Source organism: Crotalus tigris, unplaced genomic scaffold (genome assembly GCF_016545835.1).
Source record: "Crotalus tigris isolate CLP2741 ecotype Arizona unplaced genomic scaffold, ASM1654583v1 scf7180000020347.5012614909:4044961, whole genome shotgun sequence".
NCBI classification, from domain to species: Eukaryota; Metazoa; Chordata; class Lepidosauria; order Squamata; family Viperidae; genus Crotalus; species Crotalus tigris.
In genome coordinates this window covers 2776591-2799044 of record NW_024097978.1, presented here as the reverse complement: position 1 = coordinate 2799044, position 22454 = coordinate 2776591, and the positions used below count along the sequence as shown (strand labels likewise).

The 22454-nt window shown below is 41.9% G+C and overlaps 2 protein-coding genes across 7 annotated transcripts in view; one reads left to right on the top strand and one right to left on the bottom strand.

Moving 5' to 3' along the window:
- The window catches only part of PLA1A (phospholipase A1 member A), a 51889-nt gene extending 38016 nt beyond the window's left edge, over positions 1–13873 (bottom strand). For both annotated transcript variants that reach the window (XM_039366632.1, XM_039366633.1), the window contains exons 1-4: positions 13598–13873; positions 6354–6555; positions 3961–4138; positions 1269–1377 (exon numbers count right to left, since the gene is read on the bottom strand). In XM_039366632.1, coding sequence (XP_039222566.1) covers positions 1269–1377; positions 3961–4138; positions 6354–6555; positions 13598–13664 — 556 coding nt within the window. In that variant the 5' untranslated portion in view covers positions 13665–13873. The remainder of the gene's footprint in view (positions 1–1268; positions 1378–3960; positions 4139–6353; positions 6556–13597) is intronic.
- Positions 13874–17011: 3138 nt separating this feature from the next.
- The window catches only part of LOC120318683 (SLAM family member 5-like), a 64964-nt gene continuing 59521 nt past the window's right edge, over positions 17012–22454 (top strand). For 4 of the 5 annotated variants that reach the window (XM_039366656.1, XM_039366657.1, XM_039366658.1 and 1 more), the window contains exon 1: positions 17012–17167. In XM_039366656.1, the coding sequence (XP_039222590.1) occupies positions 17101–17167 (67 nt within the window). In that variant the 5' untranslated portion in view covers positions 17012–17100. The remainder of the gene's footprint in view (positions 17168–22454) is intronic. The other variant, XR_005559560.1, reaches the window with a different exon arrangement.

Here is a 22454-nt window from a genome sequence, read left to right as displayed (position 1 = left end):
GGAACCGGGGTTTTCCTCCATCCCACTTGACTCTCAACGATTGCTGAGGAATCTTTTATTCCTGCTGCTATACCGTCCTTGGGCTGTTGGATATCATCATAGCATTGACTATCGTGACTGGTTATTTCCATTTCTGGAAGCCCCTCCTTGACGACAAGAGCCTGCTACCTACTAATTCTGCATGGGCTCCGGCTGGAAGAGACATCTTATCAATCCCTAGAGAACACTACTGCAGGGCTTGACAAAGGGGGCTGGGGCTGGGAGTGCCTGGTTTTTGGCGGCCTCTGAGGCGGTAACGCTACACTTCTACAAAGTTGGAAAAGTGAAAAATAGGACAATATACTACTCATCAAACTCTCACGAAGGAGGATACCAAATCCATAAGGGTTTTAGATATGTAAGAACAAAATAAAACATGTAACAAATTTAAAGATATATTACATCACAGTTTTGGCAATGCAGATCTTGTGGCTTCACATTGGCCTAATGTTTGGACATTCTTGTTTCTTCAAAGTACCATAGCCAAAGGCTCACCCATTCCCTTACTTATCACAGGATTATAATTTTTAATTTTATATAAATTACGTTATAAGAAAAATGTGTTACGTTTTGCTACTGTAAGCATATGCTCAATTCAGTTCAGGTTTATTACAGGTACTGACCAATCTTTATACAAAGCTAAAATAATAAAATACCAAGAAATTAAGAACAATGAAAAAGAACTAAAGAAATAGATGGATAAAATGCATAAAAACTTTTAAGTGCAGACTTTACAATACTAAAAGAGAAATAATATGTTAGCAATAAAATATTAATAAAATATAATTAAAGATAAAGGTTTCCCCTTTCCAGTTGTGTCTGACCTTAAAGGGTGGTGGTCATCTGTTTCTTACTCAAGGGAGACAGCATAGTCCAATGATATTTCCATGATCATGTGGCCAGCATGATTGTATGCCGAGGCACACAGAATGCTGTTACCTTCCCACCGGAACGGTACCTATTTATCTACTCACATTTGCATGCTTCCGAATTGCTAGGTGGGCAGGAGCTGGGACAAGTAACAGGAGCTCATTCTGTCACGCAGTGCTCATATTTCAAACCCAGGCTATCAGCTTACCAGCTGGCAATCTCACTATCTTTAACCACTGAACCATTGCGCCCCAAAATATAATTAGTTAAGAGCTAAAGTAAGCTCTCTTCAAATATCAATTATTAAGAAAAATGGCATAAACCATACTAACATATATTCACCTTGCTGCTTTCCTTACCAGTAATTCTTCCAAGGTGGCCTTCATAGAATTGGCCCACCAGGCCCCCAACGTGTGCTCCAAGGCTCACCCCAATAAGATGGATGGATGATTCTGGCACCCCCACAGCCTGAAGATTGGGAAAAATAATAATTAGGACTTCAAATTTTTCTTCTAAATGCCCTCAAAACATACAGATAATTTCCCCAACAATCTAACCAATTGGTTCATGTTTTTCTCTGGACTATTTTGCTTAGATGGCAAAAAAAAAAAAGCAAAATGAAGGTAACTCTAAAAGAGTTAAGAGTTTCACATATACTTTATTGCAATAAGACTTTGTTAGTTGCAGCAATACTTTTTAAATTTTATTATGAACAGCATTAGAGAATAGACAAAATACAGAGGAAGTAAGGGTAGTTCATATATGTAGTATGACAAAGGGAATCTGGACAGGGCTAATCTGCAAGGCAATAATCAGAAACATGGTTGCAGAAATATTATTTTTTAAAATATGTATCATTTGAAGGTAAAAAGGTATATGTGATACCTGTCTGCATTTCTTTAAACAAAGTGTGTCTTTTCACAATCACATAATCACAAGGTAATGCAGGTGCTACTTTTGTGTACATGTAGGTTCCAGAGGATATAGAATCATAGACTCATAAGGCTGGAAGGGACCTTGGAGATCTTCTAGTCCAACCCTCTCCCTGAGGCAGGAGTTCTTATTCCATCCCAGACAAATGGTTGTCCAATCTTTTCTTGAAAACCTCCAATGATGAAGCACCCACAATTCCCAGAAACAAGTAGTTCCATAGATTAATTGCTCTCACTGACAAGAAATTCTGCCCCAGTTGAATTTTTCTCTGATAGGTTTCTACGCATTGTGTCTTGACCTACCTTCCTTTGGAGAATAAGTCGAACCCCTCATGTCTGTGACTGCCCTTAAGTATTGGAAGACTGCTATCACGACTCCCCTCTAAGCTTCTCTTCATTAGGCCAAACATACCTAATTCCCTTAGCTGTTCATCATATGGCTCCATATCCCTTATCATCTTTGTTGGGCTTTGTCATTCTTTCTAGGGCTTCAGCATCTTTTTTGTATCATGATGTCCAAAACTAAATGCAGTATTCCAAATGTGGCCTCTAATACAATACAGAGTGATATTCTAACTTCTTGAGATCTTGATGCTATCCCTTTGTAATGCAGCCTGCTGAGGTCAGGGCCATGTTAGAGTGGCAGGTACCATGAACCCGCCGTCAGCTGCAGAGCTTCCTGGGATTTGCAAATTTCTACCAGCAGTTCATCCCCTCGTTTGCTACAGTGGCCCTACCCCTAACGGACCTGCTCTGCACGAGACACACAAGGGCAAGCCTTGCCCCAGTCAACCACTGGCGTGGACTCTAGTCTGTCAGAAGGCCTTTGAGGACCTGAAGGCTCTCTCCCAGAATTCCTGAGCCAGTATGTCTCAGCTTAAAAACCTCTCCCCTTCCCTTCAGTATGGTTGGCTCAGGAATTCTGGGAGTTGGAGTCCACGAGTCATAAAAGAGCCAAGGTTCCCCACCCCTGTCTTAAATGGTTGCTCTGTGGGAATTGCTTCCCATGAGGAAAGCTGAGTGAGAGATTTACTAAGGCTTTGGAAATGGGCAGAGCAAAGAGGAACACGGCATCCGCCAGGCATTTTTTGTCCAAATTGGGCATCCAAAGCAAAGGGAATAAACAGTTGCGGAGTTTTGAAAAACTGCCAGGGTTGCTGCACCTCTTCCTGAAATGAAGTGCTCCGCGCAGCCCAGCCTCATCCTGCATAGCTGCCACGATGCCTGGCTACTTGTCCAAAATGAAGTACAGGTCAAAGTCCCCATAGCAGGCAGCAATCCCTCCTCTCGCTGCCCCCCTCCCCCATCACAGGGGACTACCAGGGCAGCCAGGAAGAGCCACTGCAAGGCCCAGGGAAGAGGTCTCTGCACTGCACAAGCCATTCCCAAATCCAGGCAGCCCAAGGCAGCAAAGGTCCTGGGGCTCTGATCCTCCCAAGCTCCTTCAGTGGATGGTTAGGCAGTAGTGGCAGCGGCTTCTCAGGGGATCAAATCCTCACGCTCAGAAAGAACAGGAAAAGGCTGTCTGGGGGTGGGGTTTTTTTGGGGGTGGTTTCAGATTTCCCTTCTGCTCTGCTTTCCCTCTGGTCCATTTTCAGAGGCGCCTCTGCCTTGTGCTTCCAGTGCAGCACATGCGAGCCCGCCACTGTTGGCCAGGCGATTGGCAACTTCCAGACGGTCTTTTTTCCCCGTTGCTTTGTTTTGCCCCAGATTTGAGGAATGTGTAAGCTCCATCCCCCCTCCTGCCCCCTTCCCCACGAAGAAAAGACCTGGAATCTGGCGCTGAGCCCCAAAGAAGCACCGATCAGAAGAAGCAGTGATCAGCTGGAGGCCAGTGCTGATCCTGGCGCTTCTGATGAGCTCTGACAGCCCTGCAACTCCAGCCATCTCTCGCTCAGGCTTGTGCGGTGCTACCACTGGTTCAGCTGATTCCCCTCCCCTGCTACCACTTCTCTAAGGTGGTCGCATACCATCTGCCAGGTGCCAATGTATCACAGATAGTATGTGTACCACCGGTTGAAAAGCCCTGGACTAAAAGACCTCCAAGGTCCCTTCCAGCTCTATTCTATTTTACTTGAGCAACGTTTGATCCAGTATTTTCTCAGGGAGTTCTACTTACCAGTAACTTGCGGATAAAACTAGAAATTTCCAGTCCCAATTTCATAACATTTTCCACTGCAGTAGGATAGGCTGCTGTGGCTCCCTGAACCCAGTCTACAGCAATCACGTTGACTCTGGCTACCTCTAGGAAGGCTTGAATTAGTGCATCTATCCATGATGGTTTGGTGCCTAGTGCCCTAAAGAGAAATAAAAGTAAGAGAATGTGGGAGGGCATCTCTATTTATAAAGGAAGAGTGAAGCCTGATCTGCAATGTTTAATGTCCAACAAATCATGAGACCCTCAATTTACAGTAATGCTGATGGGCTCAAGCTGCGTTCATAGCAGATATCTCAGCTTCCTAGAAACTTAATTTTTCAAAATTTGGCTTATTCAACAGCATGTTCATAACCAAGATTTGTCGCTTTACTAGATAATAATGAAGCCATATACTGTATACAGAGATTTGTCTGCTGCAGTATACAGAAGTCAAGGCCCACACTTAGATCTGTGACTAGGATTAAGATTCTAAAATTTTTCTTCACTATTCAGTGGATACCTTGCTGTTCTCTTGATGGCCTTGGAAGGCACCTATGTGCTTTGTGTTGACTTAAAAGTTCTGTCTAGCCTAGGACTCTCTGACTCCTTCCTGACTATGTTCATTCATCCCTTGAAGAACATCCTTCTCTATATTCTCCTTCTCTTCTTCTTATGGGTCTGGAAGTGCCAGGTGCCTGTAGTCTGTATCAGTGTTTCTCAGTGTTGACAACTTTAAGCCGTGTGGATTTTAACTCCCAGAATTCCCCAGCCAGCATCATTTCCCATTTTAAAAAAACGTTCTAAGTGTACAAATTGGCATATGCTTATGCTAAATGTTATTGTCAAGAAGGGGACTCCCCACCACCACCTCTGTCCCTGTCTCCTTCCATTTCTATTTTTCCCATCAGTCAGAATTTCCACTATTTTGTGCATCTCTATCCATTGTTCCTTCTGTCACTTATCAGCGGGAAATGTGAATGTTTTCATCTCTCCTAGGTTTTTTTTTTTTTTTTGAGGAACTCTCTCCATTCCAGAACTCTCCCACCATCTTCAGATGCAGCAATTTCTGCCTCTCATGAAGTCATACAAACCTCTCCTTCCCTGTCCGTAAACATGTGGGAACTGCTGACAGGTGAGTGAGAACTGCAGATGGAATGAATGAAGATGAAGAAGATGAGCTTCATGAACACCATCTGGTAACTTCCCAAAATAGCCAGTAACTGGGTATCTTTATCAGCAAATGAAATATTTCAGCCTGCCGTTCCTGCACTGAGTCCAAAATATACTCAGATTCTTCTTCCCATCACAGGATGTGGGAACTTTGAGGGAAGAGACATGCAAAAGTAAGGGGGGGGGGCGGCTTCCAGGACCCAGAGAGAATGATGGGAAACTAGGTATGTGTTCAGTGTGAGGGGAACCTGCAGGCAAAAGGTCACAAGAATGACATGTGTAGCTACAAAGAATGGACCTGGGCATATAGTTTCTTAGAAAAGCATATAGAAGGGAGAAATTGGAAAGAAAACAAGATGTGAATTCCAACATGGACGGGGATGGGTGGAGTTCCCTTCCTGACAATGACATTTAGCATAAGCATACGCCAATTTGTACACTTAGAAAGTTTTTTAAAAATGCCCTTGGAAATGATGCTGGCTGGGGAATTCTGGGAGTTAAAATCCACATGGCTTAAAGTTGCCAAGATTGAGAAACACTGATAGAGACTATTCTCAGAGACATTCCCACTGAAGCAATGGGGTGCTAGAATTGGCTTACACCAGCTCAAGAATGCCGAGATTATTAAATTTTCTAGAATTTTGTGAGCTGGTCAACAGCCGAGGCAAACCTCAATGCCTAGCCCACTGTAGCTAGCAGTGCAGTACAAGGACTATGGAGCCAGCAGAGCCAGTTCTTAAGCATTTAGCAGTACACTGACTTTGGAGAGTCAGTCATTAATGATCAATTCAATGGATCTGTTCTCTTATGTATGTACAGTATATTCATAGATATTACTTCGAATGATTACTTTTCACTGTTAAAGCAATCCCAATTATCAATACACTACTTAGTCCCATAATGTCAGCCCTCCAGACAAGAAGCACAAACCATGAATATTAACACTACCTTTATTGTAAGTTTACAGTAATAGTGTCCAGCTAGTCTGAAAGGACTTCTCCCCTCCTTCACTGTTACTTTCCAGAAAGCTAGGGAGGAGCTCTTCTGGAGCTACTTCTCACACCCCTTTTCCTTCTGTGGTCTGAGATGCCTTTTGCATGACGGTTGCCTAGGCTGTGGCTCTTCCTCCTCTCTCCCAAGATCATTCCCACATACCATTACATATAACTGGTGGAGGGCATACGTTCACTTTTGAATATTTGTACCTGAAACCATGAATGATTATCTTAGTTCCCAAGCTGGCATTGAATCCGGCCTCCTGGATGTCCTCCTGTTGTGAAAGCAGCTCTCCACAGCTGGGATTGGAAAAGGGAAACAGAAGAAATCGAACTTGGAGATTTGTACCCCATAGTAAATGTGCAGATTGGAACTCAGCACACTGTTGATTTTTCATAATATTTTTAGACTCTGAAATGTAACAATAACAATAATAAACATTAATAATAATGTTAATATGTCAACAGTAGGAGAAGCATCTTCCAGGGAGACTCATTTAAATCTTTATTATTTGTCATTGCTATGATCCCACTTTCAATTATTTTGAAGAAAACAAATCATGGCTATCAAATAGCACAAAATGCTAATAAAAATCTCATATGCGCTTTATATGGATCATCAGAAGCTTCATAAACAATTAGAAGTGAAATCCAGTCACTGACAAACACAATAACACTTTTTTAGCACAGCTATAGCAACAGTATTTGGCCTAGAAAAATGTGCTACAGTAGCAATAAATTGGGGTAAATGGAATTGAAATGCTGAATGGCCAAACAACAGAAACCACCAGGATGAAACCTACAGGTATCTGGGTATTTTAGTGGGATAACATCCAAACATGGACAGGTTAAAAATCTGATTAGTAAAGTGTTATATCTTTAGTTCTTTAGGCATTGAATGAGGCAGAGTGTTGAAACAGCAACAAGTTTATTAACTCAGAACAGAAGCAGCCCTAAAGGCCGCTGCAAAGCTATTTATACAGTTAGCCTCTAGGAGGCAACCAATAGGTTTAAAGTAACAGTTTCCCACCCCAAATCTCATTATCAGCTTAGAGACAGCCAGTCTGGCTTTCAGTAACAGCAACTGTTAAACAATACAGCAATGTAGGTCAGACATTAAGCAAGTGATTTAAAACAGTTGTGGCCAATACATTACATCCCTTCCCGCTAAATGGCTCAAATTCTCAATAGCTGGACATAGTCCTGCAGATATTTAGGCGGCCTTCTTGGCTGTTCTGAACGTCTAGGGGTTGCAGGGGTCTCCCGGTTTACCTGCTTGCCTGCCCGGCTGGGTAGACCATGACTCTGAGGTCCAGTGAAGTCAGGTTGACTCGGGTCCCTTTGGCTGGCCAGTCCTGGTCAGCCCAAACCAAAGTCCAATCATGCAGCAAAGTCTGCAGGGCTGTCCCTCAGCGCAGTTTGCCGGTCCTGTTCAGCGGATACTGTCTGTCTGTCTGGGGGAAGCTCTCCTATGGCCTTTTCCCCGTCTCCTTGAGTAGGAGTTCTGTTGGAGCTTGCAAGCTCCTCTGTTGGACCGCTGTCGCATGGCCCTTGTGTGTGGCCCTCTTGAGAGGCCTGAGCCAGCGACTGGTTTGCTAGCCTTACGCAGGTGGTCAATGTGCTGATGAATGACTTGCCCATCTTCCAGGACTACCTCATAAGAGAGTGGTCCTGACACCTTAACAACCACGGCTGCCATCCACAAAGCCTCTTACCTGTAATTCTGGGTCCAAACCTGGTCACCCACTTGCAATTTCCGAGATGCCTTTGGCTGAGCAGAGTCCGAGGCACCCTGGTCGGGGTGCAGCCTGTCCAGCTTGGTGATCAAACGTCGGCTCCATCTGAGTTTGGCAGGGCTTCTGCCCATGGTGGTACAGGAAGTTGTGCATTGGCAGAGTAGAAAATCTGCCAGTCTGTGGTGCCAATCCCCTGTGACAATCCATTTTAGTGATTCCTTGGTTGTGCGGACCATGCGTTCTGCTTGGCTGTTCAAGGCCAGGTGAAAGGGAGCTGACGTGGCGTACCGTATTAGATTTGCCCTGAGGAAAGACTGGAATTCAGAAGTGGTAAACTGAGCCCCATTGTCAGAGACTAGCATGTCTGGAAGTCCATGTGTTGCAAAGATTCTGCACAGTTCTGGATGGTCCTGGCAGTAGTCATAGTAGAGACTGGTGCGACCTCTAACCATTTAGAATGGCTATCTACCACTATTAGAAACAGCTATCCCTGAAAGGGCCTGGCAAAATCGATGTGGATTCTTGACCACGGTGTGTGTGTGTCCTCCCATTGGTGGTCAGGGGCTTGCGGCATCTCCAGTCTGGATTGCTGGCGCGTGTAGCAACTATGTACTTGGGCCTCGATGGCTTTATCTAGCCCTGGCCACCAAAGGTAGCTCCTCACAAGTGCCTTCATCCAGACTATTCCTGGATGACCCTCGTGCAGAGACTCTAGGACCCTGGGCCTTAAAGAGCTCGGGACTATGACCCTACTTCCCCAAAGAATGCACCACTTATGAGCTGAAAGCTCATCTTTTCTCATGAAGAAACTCTGAAATTCTGGCCCTGGACATTTTCCAGCCATCCTGTGTGTACCCTATTTAGCACACAACTCAGCGTTTTGTCAGCTGCTGTCTCAGCAGCTATATCTCCAGCGTGAAGGGGAGATTCCGGCAAATCCTGGATAGCCAGGTTGCATGCAGCCGGTGCTGGATCTGGCTCCACATGTGGCAGGGGCAGCCTGCTCAGGCCATCTGCATGGCCCATTTCCTTGCCCAGTTTGTGAATCATCCTGTAGCTGTAGGCTGACAGGAAGATAGACCACCTCAGCATCCGAGGAGACAGAATCTGAGGTGTCTGTTTATTTGTGGTGAACAACCCTAGGAGTGGCTTGTTGTCTGTGAAGACCATGAACTAGTGGCCATACAAGTAGTCATGGAACTTTTGAACTCTGGCCACAATGGCCAGAGCCTCCTTGTCAATTTTCACGTAGTTGCGCTCTGCAGACGATAGGATTCTGGAGTAATACGCGATGGGCTTCTGCCTACCATCAGCCATTAAGTGGCTTAACACAGCCCCAATCCCATATAGGGATGCATCACATGCAATGCAGACAAGCAGATGCTCACTGAAATGAGTGAGAACTGAGTTCGACGACAGCAGTGATTTGACTGCTTGGAAGCTATTCTCGTGGACACTGGTCCACTGCCACTGAGCTTGTCTATCCAAGAGTCAGTGTAATGGCTCTGCCACTGTGGCCTTGTTTGGGAGGAAGGCATGGTAAAAATTAAAAAGGCCTAGGAAAGCCTGAAGCTCTCCCTTTGACTTCAGCCTTGGGGCCTGCCGGATTGCTTTTAATTTGGATTCCGCTGGATGAATACCTTCGGCATCGATGAGTAAACCAAGGAACTTGGTTGACACTACCCCAATCTTGTACTTTTCTTTTTTTAGTTTAAGTCCTGCGTCGTGGAACCACTGAAGGACGGCCTTAAGCCATCCAGCCAGAATCTCAACCGGGTTTTGGGTTTTAATGCGAAAGGCACTCTATGAGACTTGATCCGTATTGGAGTTATCATAGGATGAAGCTTGAGGGCGATTGGAGGACCCTTGTACTCCCCTAGACTAAAACTGAAAACATCCGTGAAGTCTTGGCAGACTGCTGACAGATCCGCCACTTGTGTTCGGTGAATGCTGGTTACTTGAATGCCCAGTGCATCAAACCAATTGAGCCTTATGAGGCTTGTGCATTGGCCTTCCACCACTACAACATCTAGTGGCCCACTGAACCACTTGAATTCCACCAGAAATGTGGCTTCGCCTTTGGCTGCCACTCAGGAGTTTTGGAAGTCTGTGAGTAGTAGATTAGATGGCTGGAGCTTGGTCCATCTGTTGCTACGATGGCATAGGTGCCTGAATGTTCCTTGTGAAATGATGGACATGGCTGAGCCTGTGTCTAGTTCCATCTTGCATGGAACTCCCTGAAGTTTGACCTGTAGTCTAAGCTTCTGCTTTAGGGGGCGATGGGCACCAATGTGGAACACGCTTCTTTGGCTGGAGCAGAATCCTACTCAGTGATGACCTGGGGCCCTAGTACCTCTCCTGAATGCATCTTATTTCGGGCGGTCCCTCTGATGACCTCAGCAGACGGCAGCAAAGTGGCCTGGTTTGCCACAGGCCTGGCACGTTGCAGTTCTGAATCGGCAATCCGTGCATTGATGGCAGCCTCCGCAGCCATTCATCTAAGGAATGGAACTGCCTTCCCATCTGGCTGCGGTCCCTTCTCCAGTGCTTTCATAGCTGGTTGACTTCGTAGTCTGAGTTGGTGTCTTCCATCCACTCGGCGTCCTCGTAGTGGACAGTTTCAATGCTTGGCATGCTTTTGGAGGGCCGCAGCGCTTTAATGGCCCCTCTGGAGGCTTTGTCCACCATGACCTCCTTCAAGGCCTCTTGTAGCGAGAGAGTCTCCTTAGTGAACAGTTTTTATTGGAGCTTTCGATTCTGGAGTCCGCAGACTAAGCGGTCTTGTAGTTTCTCCTCCAAATCTGTGAAATTGCAGAGTCAAGACGCTTGACGAAGAGCGGCAATGAATTCTGTTGCAGACTCGCTGGGTTGTTGCTCCTGCTGCTCAAAAGCATGCCTCCATGCTATAACGGATAACTTGGGCTCAAAGTGGTCTCGGAGCTTTTTTTTCAAGGGGTGACCAGGTTCTCTGCAATGTCAAAAGTGGTGGGGCTGCACACACAGAGAAGCATTGCGGCCTTCAATCCATCTTCGGTGACCTGGTTGGCGCGGAGGTAATTTTTGATGCGGGAGATGTAGGACACCCATTTCTCCAGGTGAGTTACGTCGAATTCTTTGAGCTTCCCAACCTTCGCCATGGTGGTTTGTTTCTTCATGCAATGCCTTGCGCTGCTGGCTTCTGTGTAGGCCCTAGGACAGATTCTTAAGGCGTGGTGGTCTCCAGCATGGCTTGCTGGCAGACCGAGGGGGAGGGGGACATAGTTCCTGTCAGGCTTTGTGCTGATCTCACCCCCTAGTGACTTCAAGCTCTCTCTCAATGAAGCAGCACATCCCACCTTCATTGCCACTGTTATATCTTTGGTTCTTTAGGCATCGAATGAGGCAGAGTGTTGAAACAGCAACAAGTTTATTAACTCAGAACAGAAGGCCGCTGCACAGCTATTTATACAGTTAGCCTCTATGAAGCAACCAATAGGTTTAAATTAACAGTTTCCCGCCCCAAACCTCATTATCAGCTTGGAGACAGCCAGTCTGGCCTTCAGTAACAGCAACTGTTAAACAATACAGCAATGTAGGTCAGACATTAAGCAAATGATTTAAAATAGTTGTGGCCAATACATTACATAAAGAATACATCCAAAGAGTGAAAGAACTGGAAATGCAATCAAAGCTGGGCCATATCTGTGATATGATACATCGCTGGATTAATAACTGAACACAAGCTGAACTGGATAGTTTGGAGCAAAAAATAAGAAAACTGATGACTAAAACTACGAATTACATTCCAGTAGTGATATTGATAGATTATACTTGCCCAACAGAAATAGGCCCAGAGGTTTACTTCAAGTCACACAAAACTGTGGAAGAAGAAAAGCATGCGTTGGCTGATCATGTAAAGGACAGCCAAGAACAAGGATTAGAATCATAGAGTTGAATGGTCCATTTAGAATATCAAATCCAAATCCGTACTCCGTACAGGAATTCAAATTAAAGTAACCCCAACAATTTAACCTCCACAGGAAAACATTTACTGAAGAGGCACCCACAACTTCTTTGAGTAAATTGGTTCTTCTGTCAAAGTTATTGAACATTCCCAATTCCTTCTTTTTCTTCTCACAAGATTTAATTTCTATTCCTGATCTTCCCTATTATGCTTCTCAGATCCTATAAAAGTTTATCTCTACTTTGTTTGTTCTACAAAGGCCAAAAAAGAAAAAAAGAAACTATATTCCACTTAATCAAGCATGACAGACTGAAAAAAATGAGAAGATAAAGTTGGTTTATCAGGATAATTCCTAAAACTGTAACCTTAGAAATTAAGTTAACAACTAAAAATTTCTTTCTTGAGATCCTTGATTTTTCTTATACAATTGTTCAGATCCTCACATGAATCCAGTTTTTGCTGAGTGAATAATTTCTAAGCTCAGATGGCTGTCGAAATACTAGCATTCAACATTTAGAGTACTGAAAGTAATCTTATAACCGGAACATTTAATGCTTCTTTCCCAAATGAGTAATAACATTAATGGCTACCAGCCCTTAGCAGTCTCAGGAGAATTACCTTTATTCATCAGCATCTCGAGAGATTGTTGAACTGAGCCACAACAGAGGGCATGATATGTATGCAGGCATGTACGTAGAATGAATGAATGATTGAATGATCCTCAAAAGTAAATAGACACGTTTAATACCCTAAATGTAATTGCAGAAAGCTACTAATTCAAATCGTTGTAAGGCTGGTTTAAATGTTTAAATGATATCCTCTTTCGAAAAGTTCACAAACATTTTTCTTGAATATGAAACCTATCACTTTTACTTATATATGTTTCTGTTTTATTATTTGAGAGGTAAGTTTTAAAGTTTATCTATTATTACCATAAAATTAAAATTGAGAGAAAATAATGTTCCTTTTCATGATTTGTTTCTGTTCCTTTATTAAAAAGAGAATTTAATCCATATAGCTAATAGCTCCCAAACGTTGTTCCCTTTGCATACATTTTCCCCTGGTACAGTGTGTCCTGCAAATTAGAATATTTTGAGTTTTGCTCTCCCAAATGTTCCATGGTTCTCTATGAAGAATTTTGCAAAAAGTGTTGCATAGCTTGGATTGGATAATGCACACTGTTTGTGTGATGGAGTGTTGCCCTGTGCATTATCCAATCTTATTTCTGTGTCTTTGATTTTAGAGGATTTTGCTATTTATTAAACTTCATCCACTTTACAGAATTTGAAATTTCTTATCTAATCCCTTTTTGTTTTGGACACTCTGAATCATTAGCTGTTGTTAGTGAAAGCGACCACCTCACTGGCAAAGGCAAGTTTTTAAGAAAAAGCATGAGATTTTGATACATTCATTGTCAGGAGTCCATCTTCTTGTATCCTTCCATTGCAAAAGCTTTCCACTGATTTCTGCTTCTTTCCAGGTATGCTCCATAAGAAGCCTATTATCTAATAAGTATTACATTATTACATTACATTTCAAAAAACTATTTGAAATATGGTACAGTAGTTACTTTTATCAAAGTAATGTTGATTCTTCTTCAGCCAGACTTGCTTTTAGATGTTTGATAATCTTTTCATCTAAGCTTTTCACTGATTTACCCAAATAGATATTAAATTTGAAATTGCTCAGAACTTTTTTTTATAACTTTGTTTAAAAAAATGATGCTTGCCATCTGAATAAGTTGACCCTCCATCTATCACCCATAATTTCCTTACCTGCAAAAATGAAAAGTGGTTGTACCATGAGTACTAAAGCTGACCATCTTCTGAGATTCATATTCATCCTTCCTGCAAGATTTTTTGGTGGATGATGAAATCCAAAGTAGATGAAAAAGTGTGTGAATTCCAACCCTTCTTCTTGTCTATTTTTCTTTTTTAAAAAAACTGGTCAATTATCCAGATGCCCTGAGACTTGGGGATGAGGGAAGAATTGGGACATTTGTCTCTCTTTCTTTGCTTGTAATACCATTTGTGGAAAGAGAATTTATTCAATTGCAGGAATATGCTAGGAGGAGGAGGAGTTACAAGCCCTGTTTTCTGTTTTGTTTTAAAGAATGGTTCATTTCAATAGCTCTCTGTTAAGTTTGCTGGATAAACACTGATGAATCCAAGCTTCATAACCATCTGGGCAAAGTATCAAAGTACTATTTACCATCTCCTCTTCAAAGACGGGTAAAACGAGACAACTGATTAGAGATCTGAAATCAAGGTTATGGGTTTAGGTCATTCAGTGTAAAGAATGTTGTCTGGCATACACAATTCTACTGCGTTCCCTTTGTAGCTGCTAGAGTAGGAGAGACCAATGTGGTGGTGGAGGGAATTGTTTTTCTTTTGGGGGGGAATTTGGCTAAGACACAAGATAGGCATCTTAAGCCTTGAAGGTCTTTGATGGTTTGGATAACGGGTATAATTAGCAATTTATACAGATAATTACTGTACATTCATAATAGGACATTATTTATTCATTCATTGATTGTTATAAGAACACAAGAAGTGATAATACTGCTTTATATTGCACTATTGAGGTCAGACTTGGAATATTGCTTTTGGTCATCACAATACAAAAAAGATGCTGAGACCCTAGAAAGTGTGCAGAGAAGAGCAACAAAGATGATAAGGGGGTCTGGAGGCTAAATCGTATGATGAATGGTTGAGGAACTAAATATGCCTCGCCAACCAAAGAGGTTTAGGAGGGACACGATAGCTTTCTTCCAGTACTTGAGGGGCTGTAACAGGGAAAAGGGGGTTGACTTATTCTCCAAAGTACCTGAGGGCAGGACAAGAAACAATGGGTGGAAGCTCATTAAAGAGAGATCAAAGAAGTACAGAGATATTTTCTGAGAGTGAAAGCAATTTATCAGTGGATTAGTTTGGCTCCTGGGTTTGTGGGTGCTCCAGTCACTAGAGGTTTTCAAGAATAAACTGGACAACCATTTGATCAAGGTGGTATAAAATCTCCTGCCTTGAATGTTCTAATTATTTCAAGTGGACTATGGCCTACTGTATTCACAATAAAGAAGAGTGAATGTTGTCCTGTTGCTGTTTGAGAGAAAAGATTAAACATCCTTTCTCTGCTGGGCTTCAGAGGAGTCCTCGTCTATCAGCCAGGTCTTCTTCATGTACTGCAGGGGCAGGGCAAATTTATCTAGAGCTGCTTCATCTTCTGTGAAAAGGGAAGCTGTTCCTCAAAATGTATCACATTCAAAATACTACTCACTTGGCTAACCAGTTTGCATTGTCCCTGATCTTGTTGGGATTTTCCCATTTTGTCTTCTTTGTTAGAAACTAACATAAAAATAGGAAGGGGTGTCATGCAGAATTGGGGAAATAGAAGTAGGGGAGAAAAGCTATCTTGATTCCTTCTTCTTTTTCATGTAAAGTCAGTAATGGTGATCACTAAATAAAAGGGCTATAATTACTGGTTGTCACTCTTCATGGCACAGGGCTAAGATATTTGAAGGCCCATCTCTCCAATGGTCTCTGCCCACCCACAAAGATCATATAGAAACAGTATGCCCTGAGTCTTTTCTATTAAACTGTGAGACCCAGGAAGTGTGCCTTCTCTGTCATTGTGTCTGCACTGCAGTTGGGATGGTCTTGATCCTGCTGGGCTCTTCCCTTGCATGAGCCCTTGGTGTGGGTCAGTATGGGTTCTGTGAATTATTGTTCCTGGAGCTATGGGTGTTATAATGATAGGTTTTGTCTATCATTGGAATGCTACTACTGAGGTCTTCTTTGCATGACATAATGTTGTTAAATTAATCATTCAGTATAAATTGGATGACTAAGCAGGGGGAGAGGAGTAAGGACCTGTATGCAGCTCATTGCTGCGGTATTCACAGGTGGTTATATCATCCAGCAGATTGAGAAGAGTTGCCGGACAGGACAGATCACTTTTTGAGCAGGTTGGGGTTGTTCTCTGCTGGTCTTCGCTCTCTCCTCTGATACAGAGGACTGGCAAGGTTGAAAGAGGCGCAGTCACAGAATAAAGTATAAAGGATTAAGATGAAAAATTTCCTAGACAATCAGGCATTGAGAGAGAAGAGGAAGAGATGATAAGCTTGTTTCATTTGAGGAATCTAGACTAGAATAACAGGATTGGAAGGGACCTTGTAGGTCATTTAGTCCAACCCCTTGCTCAAGCAGGAATCCCTAAACCATTTGTGACAGATGGCGCTCTAGTCTCTTCTTGAAAGCTTCCAGTTATGAAGCACCAACAACATCTGAAGGCAATCTGTTCCATTAGTTGATTGTTCTCGCTGTCAGGAAATTTCTCCTTATTTCCAGGTTGAATTTCTCCTTGATCAGTTTCCATCCATTATTCCTTGTCTGGCCTTTGGAAAACAGGTTGACCCCCTTTTTCTCAGTGAGATCTCCTCAAATATTGGAACACTGCTATCATGTCTCCCCTGATCCTTCTCTTCACTAGACTAGCCATGCCCAGTTCCTGTAACCGTTCATCATATGTTTTAGTCTCCAGTACCCTAATCATCCTTGTTGCTCTTCTCTGCACTTTCTCCAGAGCCTCAATTTCTTTGTTATAGTATAGAGACCAAAATTGATTGCAGTATTTTAGGTGTGGTCTTACTATGGCTTTATAGAATGGTATTAGTACCTCATGTGATCTTGATTGAATCCCTCTGTTAATGCAATTTAGGATTGCATTGGCTTTTTGGGCTACCACCGCACTGTTGGCTCATATTTAATTGATTGTCCACTAAGACTCAAGATCCCTCTCACAGTTCCTTCTATTAAGCCCAATTTCACCCAATCTGTATGTGTACTGCCCCCCCTCTTGCCTAAGTATAAGACTTTACTTTTGTCTATGCTGAATTTCATTTTGTTAGTTAGGGCCTAGTGTTCAAGTCTGTCAAGATCCTTCTGGATCTTGAGCCTATCATCTAGGGTGGGAACCACATCAGCTCTTTTCCAATCCTCAGGTACTTCCCGGGTTCTCCAGGATTTTTGAAAGATATGGTGCAGTGGTTCTGAGATGACATCTGCCAGCTCCTTCAGAACTCTGGGATGTAATCTGTCAGGTCCTGGTGATTTATGTTCATCAAGATCAGAAAAGGGGTTCTCTTACCCTTTTTTGTTTATTTTAATTTTTACTTGTAGTCTGTCTTTTTCAGTTATGTTTTTGGTGGGTTCAGCTATAATTTGTTTTTGCGTGGAGACCGCCCATTTTCACTTTCGATATTCACTGTTCAGCTCCGACTATGACCATCTGGAAATGTCTCCTCTGGGCGGTCCTGGGGGCAGCGGCCGCGCTCTGTGTTGCGAAAGGTAAGGAGACGCTCCCTTTGCTCGCCCCCCCTCCCCGCGCCCTTGTTCTCCGTCTCCGTACTCGGATCTTGGCTTGGCTGGCCTGAACGGGGTCCGGTTTCAGCGGGGCCTTCTTACCAACAAGCCTCCTCATCACGGAAGAGGTGGTTTGATAGGGGCCCGTCCATACAGGCGACTTACGCCGCCTCCTCGCATGCCTGGTTAGAGAGGGCGCGGACTTTTAAGAAAAGAAGAGTTACAAACGCGTTGTGAGGATTTTATGATGCACCCGAGACGCCAAGTCGCTCTCTGCCACCCTCGGGCTGCCCTTGGCCACAGGGCAAACGTTTGAGTCCTTCCGTTTCTCGAGGACTAAAGCGCTCCCAAAGACCAAATCCGGAACAGACGAACTCTGGCACTCACAACGCTCTCCCCTACAGCAGTTCGGGGGGGGGGGGGAAACCAAAAAAATCCCATATGAGCTGAGAATGACAAGGGGCCATGGAAACCACAGCTCCTCTTCCCTGACATGGCAGCTTTTATAAGAATTCAAGGACTCATTTTATAACGAGTTACCTGGTAAAATATCCGGGAAATTCTGGTCTCTTTTATATACAGCTATTACTATCAGATCAATATGATACAGTTTCTTTGAATGTAGCTAAGTTCTGCTTTACTGTCTGTAAAATTAGGCAGACTTGGCCACTGTTGTTCCATTATCTCAGCACTAACTACACTATAGTGTTAAGTCTTGTTCTGCTTTGTTTTATTTTATTTCAGTGTTTAATTTTGGTCTGTGCCATAATAACACTGAAAGGCCGAGCCTCTCTTTTTCCCATGGCCCTCCGAGCAAGGGAGGACACCGGAAAGGCTGGGAACGGCGAGCGTTGCCGGAAACAGGGTTGCGACTTCGATGCAAGTGGCTTGTCTTTTATTTGTTGAAATTTCTGCTGGAAACGCTTATGGGTGATGTTAAATAGCGCTCTCCGTTAATGTAGTTACCGTTTATTTACTTTTCATGACATTTGTACTCTAAACTATGCACATTGGCTCTATTCACCCTATCCTTCAGTTTAAAAAGTTTGTGAGGCGGATAGAAACCCACTTTATCCTTAGTTGCTTTGGTGCTGCTTTCTCTTCCCAATGTTATCTGAATAATAGCCGGAGCCATGGCAGACATAAGTTGTTGATTGAAGGCTACCCAGTGAGCTTCAGGACTGGAGGATTTAGAGCAAGCATAATGCATTTTCTCTGGGCAATTTAGATAAGAGGAACCATGCTGGATCATACCATGTCCAACCAAAAGCATTTAAGAAGCTCCAGAAAGCAATAACCCTCTTTCCATCATTGGGTAAAGGGTTTCAGGGTTTAGTGACCCTAGACTAAACAACAGAGTTGCCAGTGAAATATCAGGAAATCTGTCTAGACTCTAGACTGCAGTCACTAAATCTTGAAACTCAGTCCTGCCCAATACATACTAACCATAATAATAATAATAATAATAATAATAATAATAATAATAATAATAATAATAATGTACTAAAGTACTAATAATGTACTAATATGAACAATAATAATAATAAAGTTGGAAGGGACCTTGGAAGTCATCTAGTCCAACCCCCTGCTCAGGCAGGAATCCCTATACCATTTCAGACAAATGGCTGTCCAGTCTCCTCTTAAAAACTTCCAGTGTTGGAGCATTCACCGCTTCTGGAGGCAGGTTGTTCCACTGATTAATTGTTCTAACAATTGAAAGCATAAACTAGTATACAGTATTCCTCTTTCTTCTATTGTTCCCCTCCAACAACTGAAGTTTAAGGCATATTACTTTGGGTCATTTGGCATTATTTTTATATTGATATTCTGCCTTTCACTCAGTAACATTCATAGTACCCCCTACTGGTATCTTTCCCTACAACTATTCTATTAGGTAGGTTGGGGAGGAGGTGAGTAAGAGACAGTGGCAAAGACAAAATCCATCACACTACTCTCCCATTTTATGTTTAAAAATCAACTGAAATAAAATAGTCTGGGCTAGTTTACACTAATAATGTGTATTTTTACTGAAGGGAAAATGGGAAAATCCTTCTCAAATTTGCTGTCATTAAGAATAACTTCACATTTTAGTTGCAATAAAAATGATTTTATGATAGAAGCTTTGGTCAGTTGGTGGTACACAAAGGTTGGATTTATTTAAATCAAAGTAACTTAATTGATGTGTAACATAAAATAACAAAAAGTTCTGTTTTCTGATACATGTCAAGTGGCTTTTACAATATTTTAATTCATTCCTTATTTATTTATATCCTGCCTTTATTATTTTTTATAAATAATAATTCAAATATAAGGTTGCAGTTGATTATAACTATTATATTTAAAGGACATAATAAAAAGTTTCCATATGTTTTATCTATTATTAAAGTTAAATTGTAAATTAAAAATATCTGATCATTTCTGCTTTATGACACTAAATTATTACTTGCTTGAAAACTAATTGCCTAGGAGAGGGATATCAACACTCCCTTTATGAAGTTTCAGATTGTTTATAAGCCCTCAAACAATTATTATATGAAAATAATTTAATTAATATTACTTTAACTAATAGTATTATTAATAATAAGAAAACAATAATAGAACAGAACAGATCAGAATAACAGAGTTGGAAGGGACCTTGGAGGTCTTCTAATCTAACCCCCTGCTCAGGCAGGAAACCCTACACCATTTCAGACAAATGGTTGTCCAATCTCTTCTTAAAAACTTCCAGTGTTTGAGCATTCATAACTTCTGGAGATAAGTTGTTCCACTCGTTAATTGTTCTAACTGTCGGGAAATTTCTTCTTAGTTCTAGGTTGCTTCTCTCCTTGATTAGTTTCCATCCGTTGCTTCTTGTTCTGCCCTCAGGTGCTTTGGAAAATAGCTTCACTCCCTCTTCTTTGTGACAATCCCTGAGATATTGGAACACTGCTATCATGTCACCCCTAGTCCTTCTTTTCATTAAATTAGACATACCCAATTCCAGCAACCATTCTTTATATGTTTTAGTCTCCAGTCCCCTAATATTTTTTGTTACTCTTCTCTGCACTCTTTCTAGAGTCTCAAGAACTTTTTTACATTGTAGTGATCAAAAAACTGGATGCAGTATTCCAAGTGTGGCATTATAGAGTGGTATTAACACTTCATGTGATCTTGATTCTATCCCTCTGTTAATGCAGCCTAGAACTGTGATGCCTTTTTTGGCAGCTGCCACACGCTCTTGGTTCATATTTAAGTGATTGTCCACTAGGACTCCAAGATCCCTCTCACAGTTACTACTATTGAGCGAGGTGGCACCTATACTACACCTGTGCATTTGGTTTTTCTTGCCTAAATGTAGAACCTTACTTTTTTCACCATTAAAATTCATTTTGTTAAATAGCACCCAATGTTCAAGTCTGTCAAGATCCTTCTGTATCTTATGCCTATCTTCTGGAGTGTTGGCTATTCCTGCCAGTTTGGTGTCATCTGCAAATTTGATGAGTTCCCCATCTATCCCCTCATCCAAATCACAGCTGTTGAAGAGTACTGGGCCTAAAACAGAGCCTTGGGGTACCCCACTGCATACTTCCCTCCATGTAGATGCATTTCCATTGAGGACTACATGTTGAGTGCAGTTGGTCAGCCAGTTACGAATTCATCTGGTGGTGATGCTGTCTAACCTACATTTTTCTATCTTATCAAGTAGTAGCTTGTGGTCTATTTTATCAAATGCCTTACTGAAGTCCAAGTAAATTATATCCACAGCATTCCTCTGGTTCACTAATTTTGTCACCTTGTCAAAGAATGCTGTAAGATTTGTCTGGCATGATCTGTTTTTAACAAACCCATATTGGCTTTTGGTTATGAAACCAAACAGAAAATAGATAAATGTCACCTTCAGGATTAGGGAATGGTATGGAATTCAACAGAGATCTCAAAAGAATAGTTGAGCCCAGTTGACTTTCCATCATTCACCAACACCCTTTTGAACCTCAACCATCTGTCACCCAGAATTCAGCATTTACCAAAAACACTACAGCATTTGAGAGGTAGGACTTCACCAAACTGCACCAAATTATTGTTTTGGTTTCAAGCTACTGCTAGAATAATGTTTATGTGTTGTAACTACAGACTTGTTTTTCTAGTTTATCTAACCTGTTATTATAGTTCTTTAAAGCAGAAAGTTTGGACTTTATTTCAGATGCTTTTAATTGGCTTAGTAGTATAGGTATTGTTGTAATATGAAGAAAAATGTTTCTCTAAGAGAGAAAAAGTAAATGTCTACAGCATATCTTTTGAATTCAATACATGGATTATATGAGCTATACTAGTAGTATACTAGACTAGTACTCCCACTAGTAGTAGTAGATTAGGAATGAATCAGAATAATATTCCTAGGTCAGCAGAAACAGAAAAAGATGGCAGAAAGTTGATACAAGAATTAGCCGAAGCTCTAAAGTTTGGAGAATGGGGAAGTTAAAGTGTATGTGTGGGTAGACCACCTTCTTCAGATGCTAGTCCTGCCCAAGTGAAGTTTCTTACCATATAAGGAGTCCTAAGTCAGCAAAGGAGGAAAATAGAACACCTTCTTGGAAAGCAGAAGTAGTTGGCTGGGAGTTTCCAAGTTTGGTAGAAGTGCCAGAAGAGGAAGTGAAACTCCAAGGGAAGAAGCAGAGGCTCAAAGTGAAAAACCCTTAAGGGAGTGAGAAATTCCTAACAGAGAAAAGAGGAGTGAAAAGCCATGGTAGACAAACTTGTTTGTGGGGTCTTTGGTGCTGTCTGAGCTTGGTTGTTTTCTTGCAGACATTTCATTTCCCAATAGGTAACATCATCAGTGCATCATCTAAAAGTGATGATGTTACCTATTTACATAATTGTAAGGACTTGCCTCAATTAAGCCTCCCAAGAAAGCAGAACTCTTTTTTTTATTGAAAAGTTTTATACAATTTTTTAATACAATATAATATCCCCCCTACCTCCCCCCCACCTGACCCTCCCCCCCTCACTTCCCAGAGCTGATTACAGGGTTAAAAAAATAAACAAATTCTAGCTTAGCTTATCCAACTGTACAAATAATAAAATCCCTAAAATACTTTAACTCAAATACAAAAGAAAAATTTCAAGCAAAAACATAAATAACAATATAAATAATTCGCACTTTAAATTTTAAGTTATTCAAAAACTAAATAATACTTTCTAATTCCATATTTGTTCTGTACAAAATTTATCCATTTTCTCCACACCGAGATGTATCTTTCTTGTTAATGATCCTTCAAATAAGCAGAAATTTTAG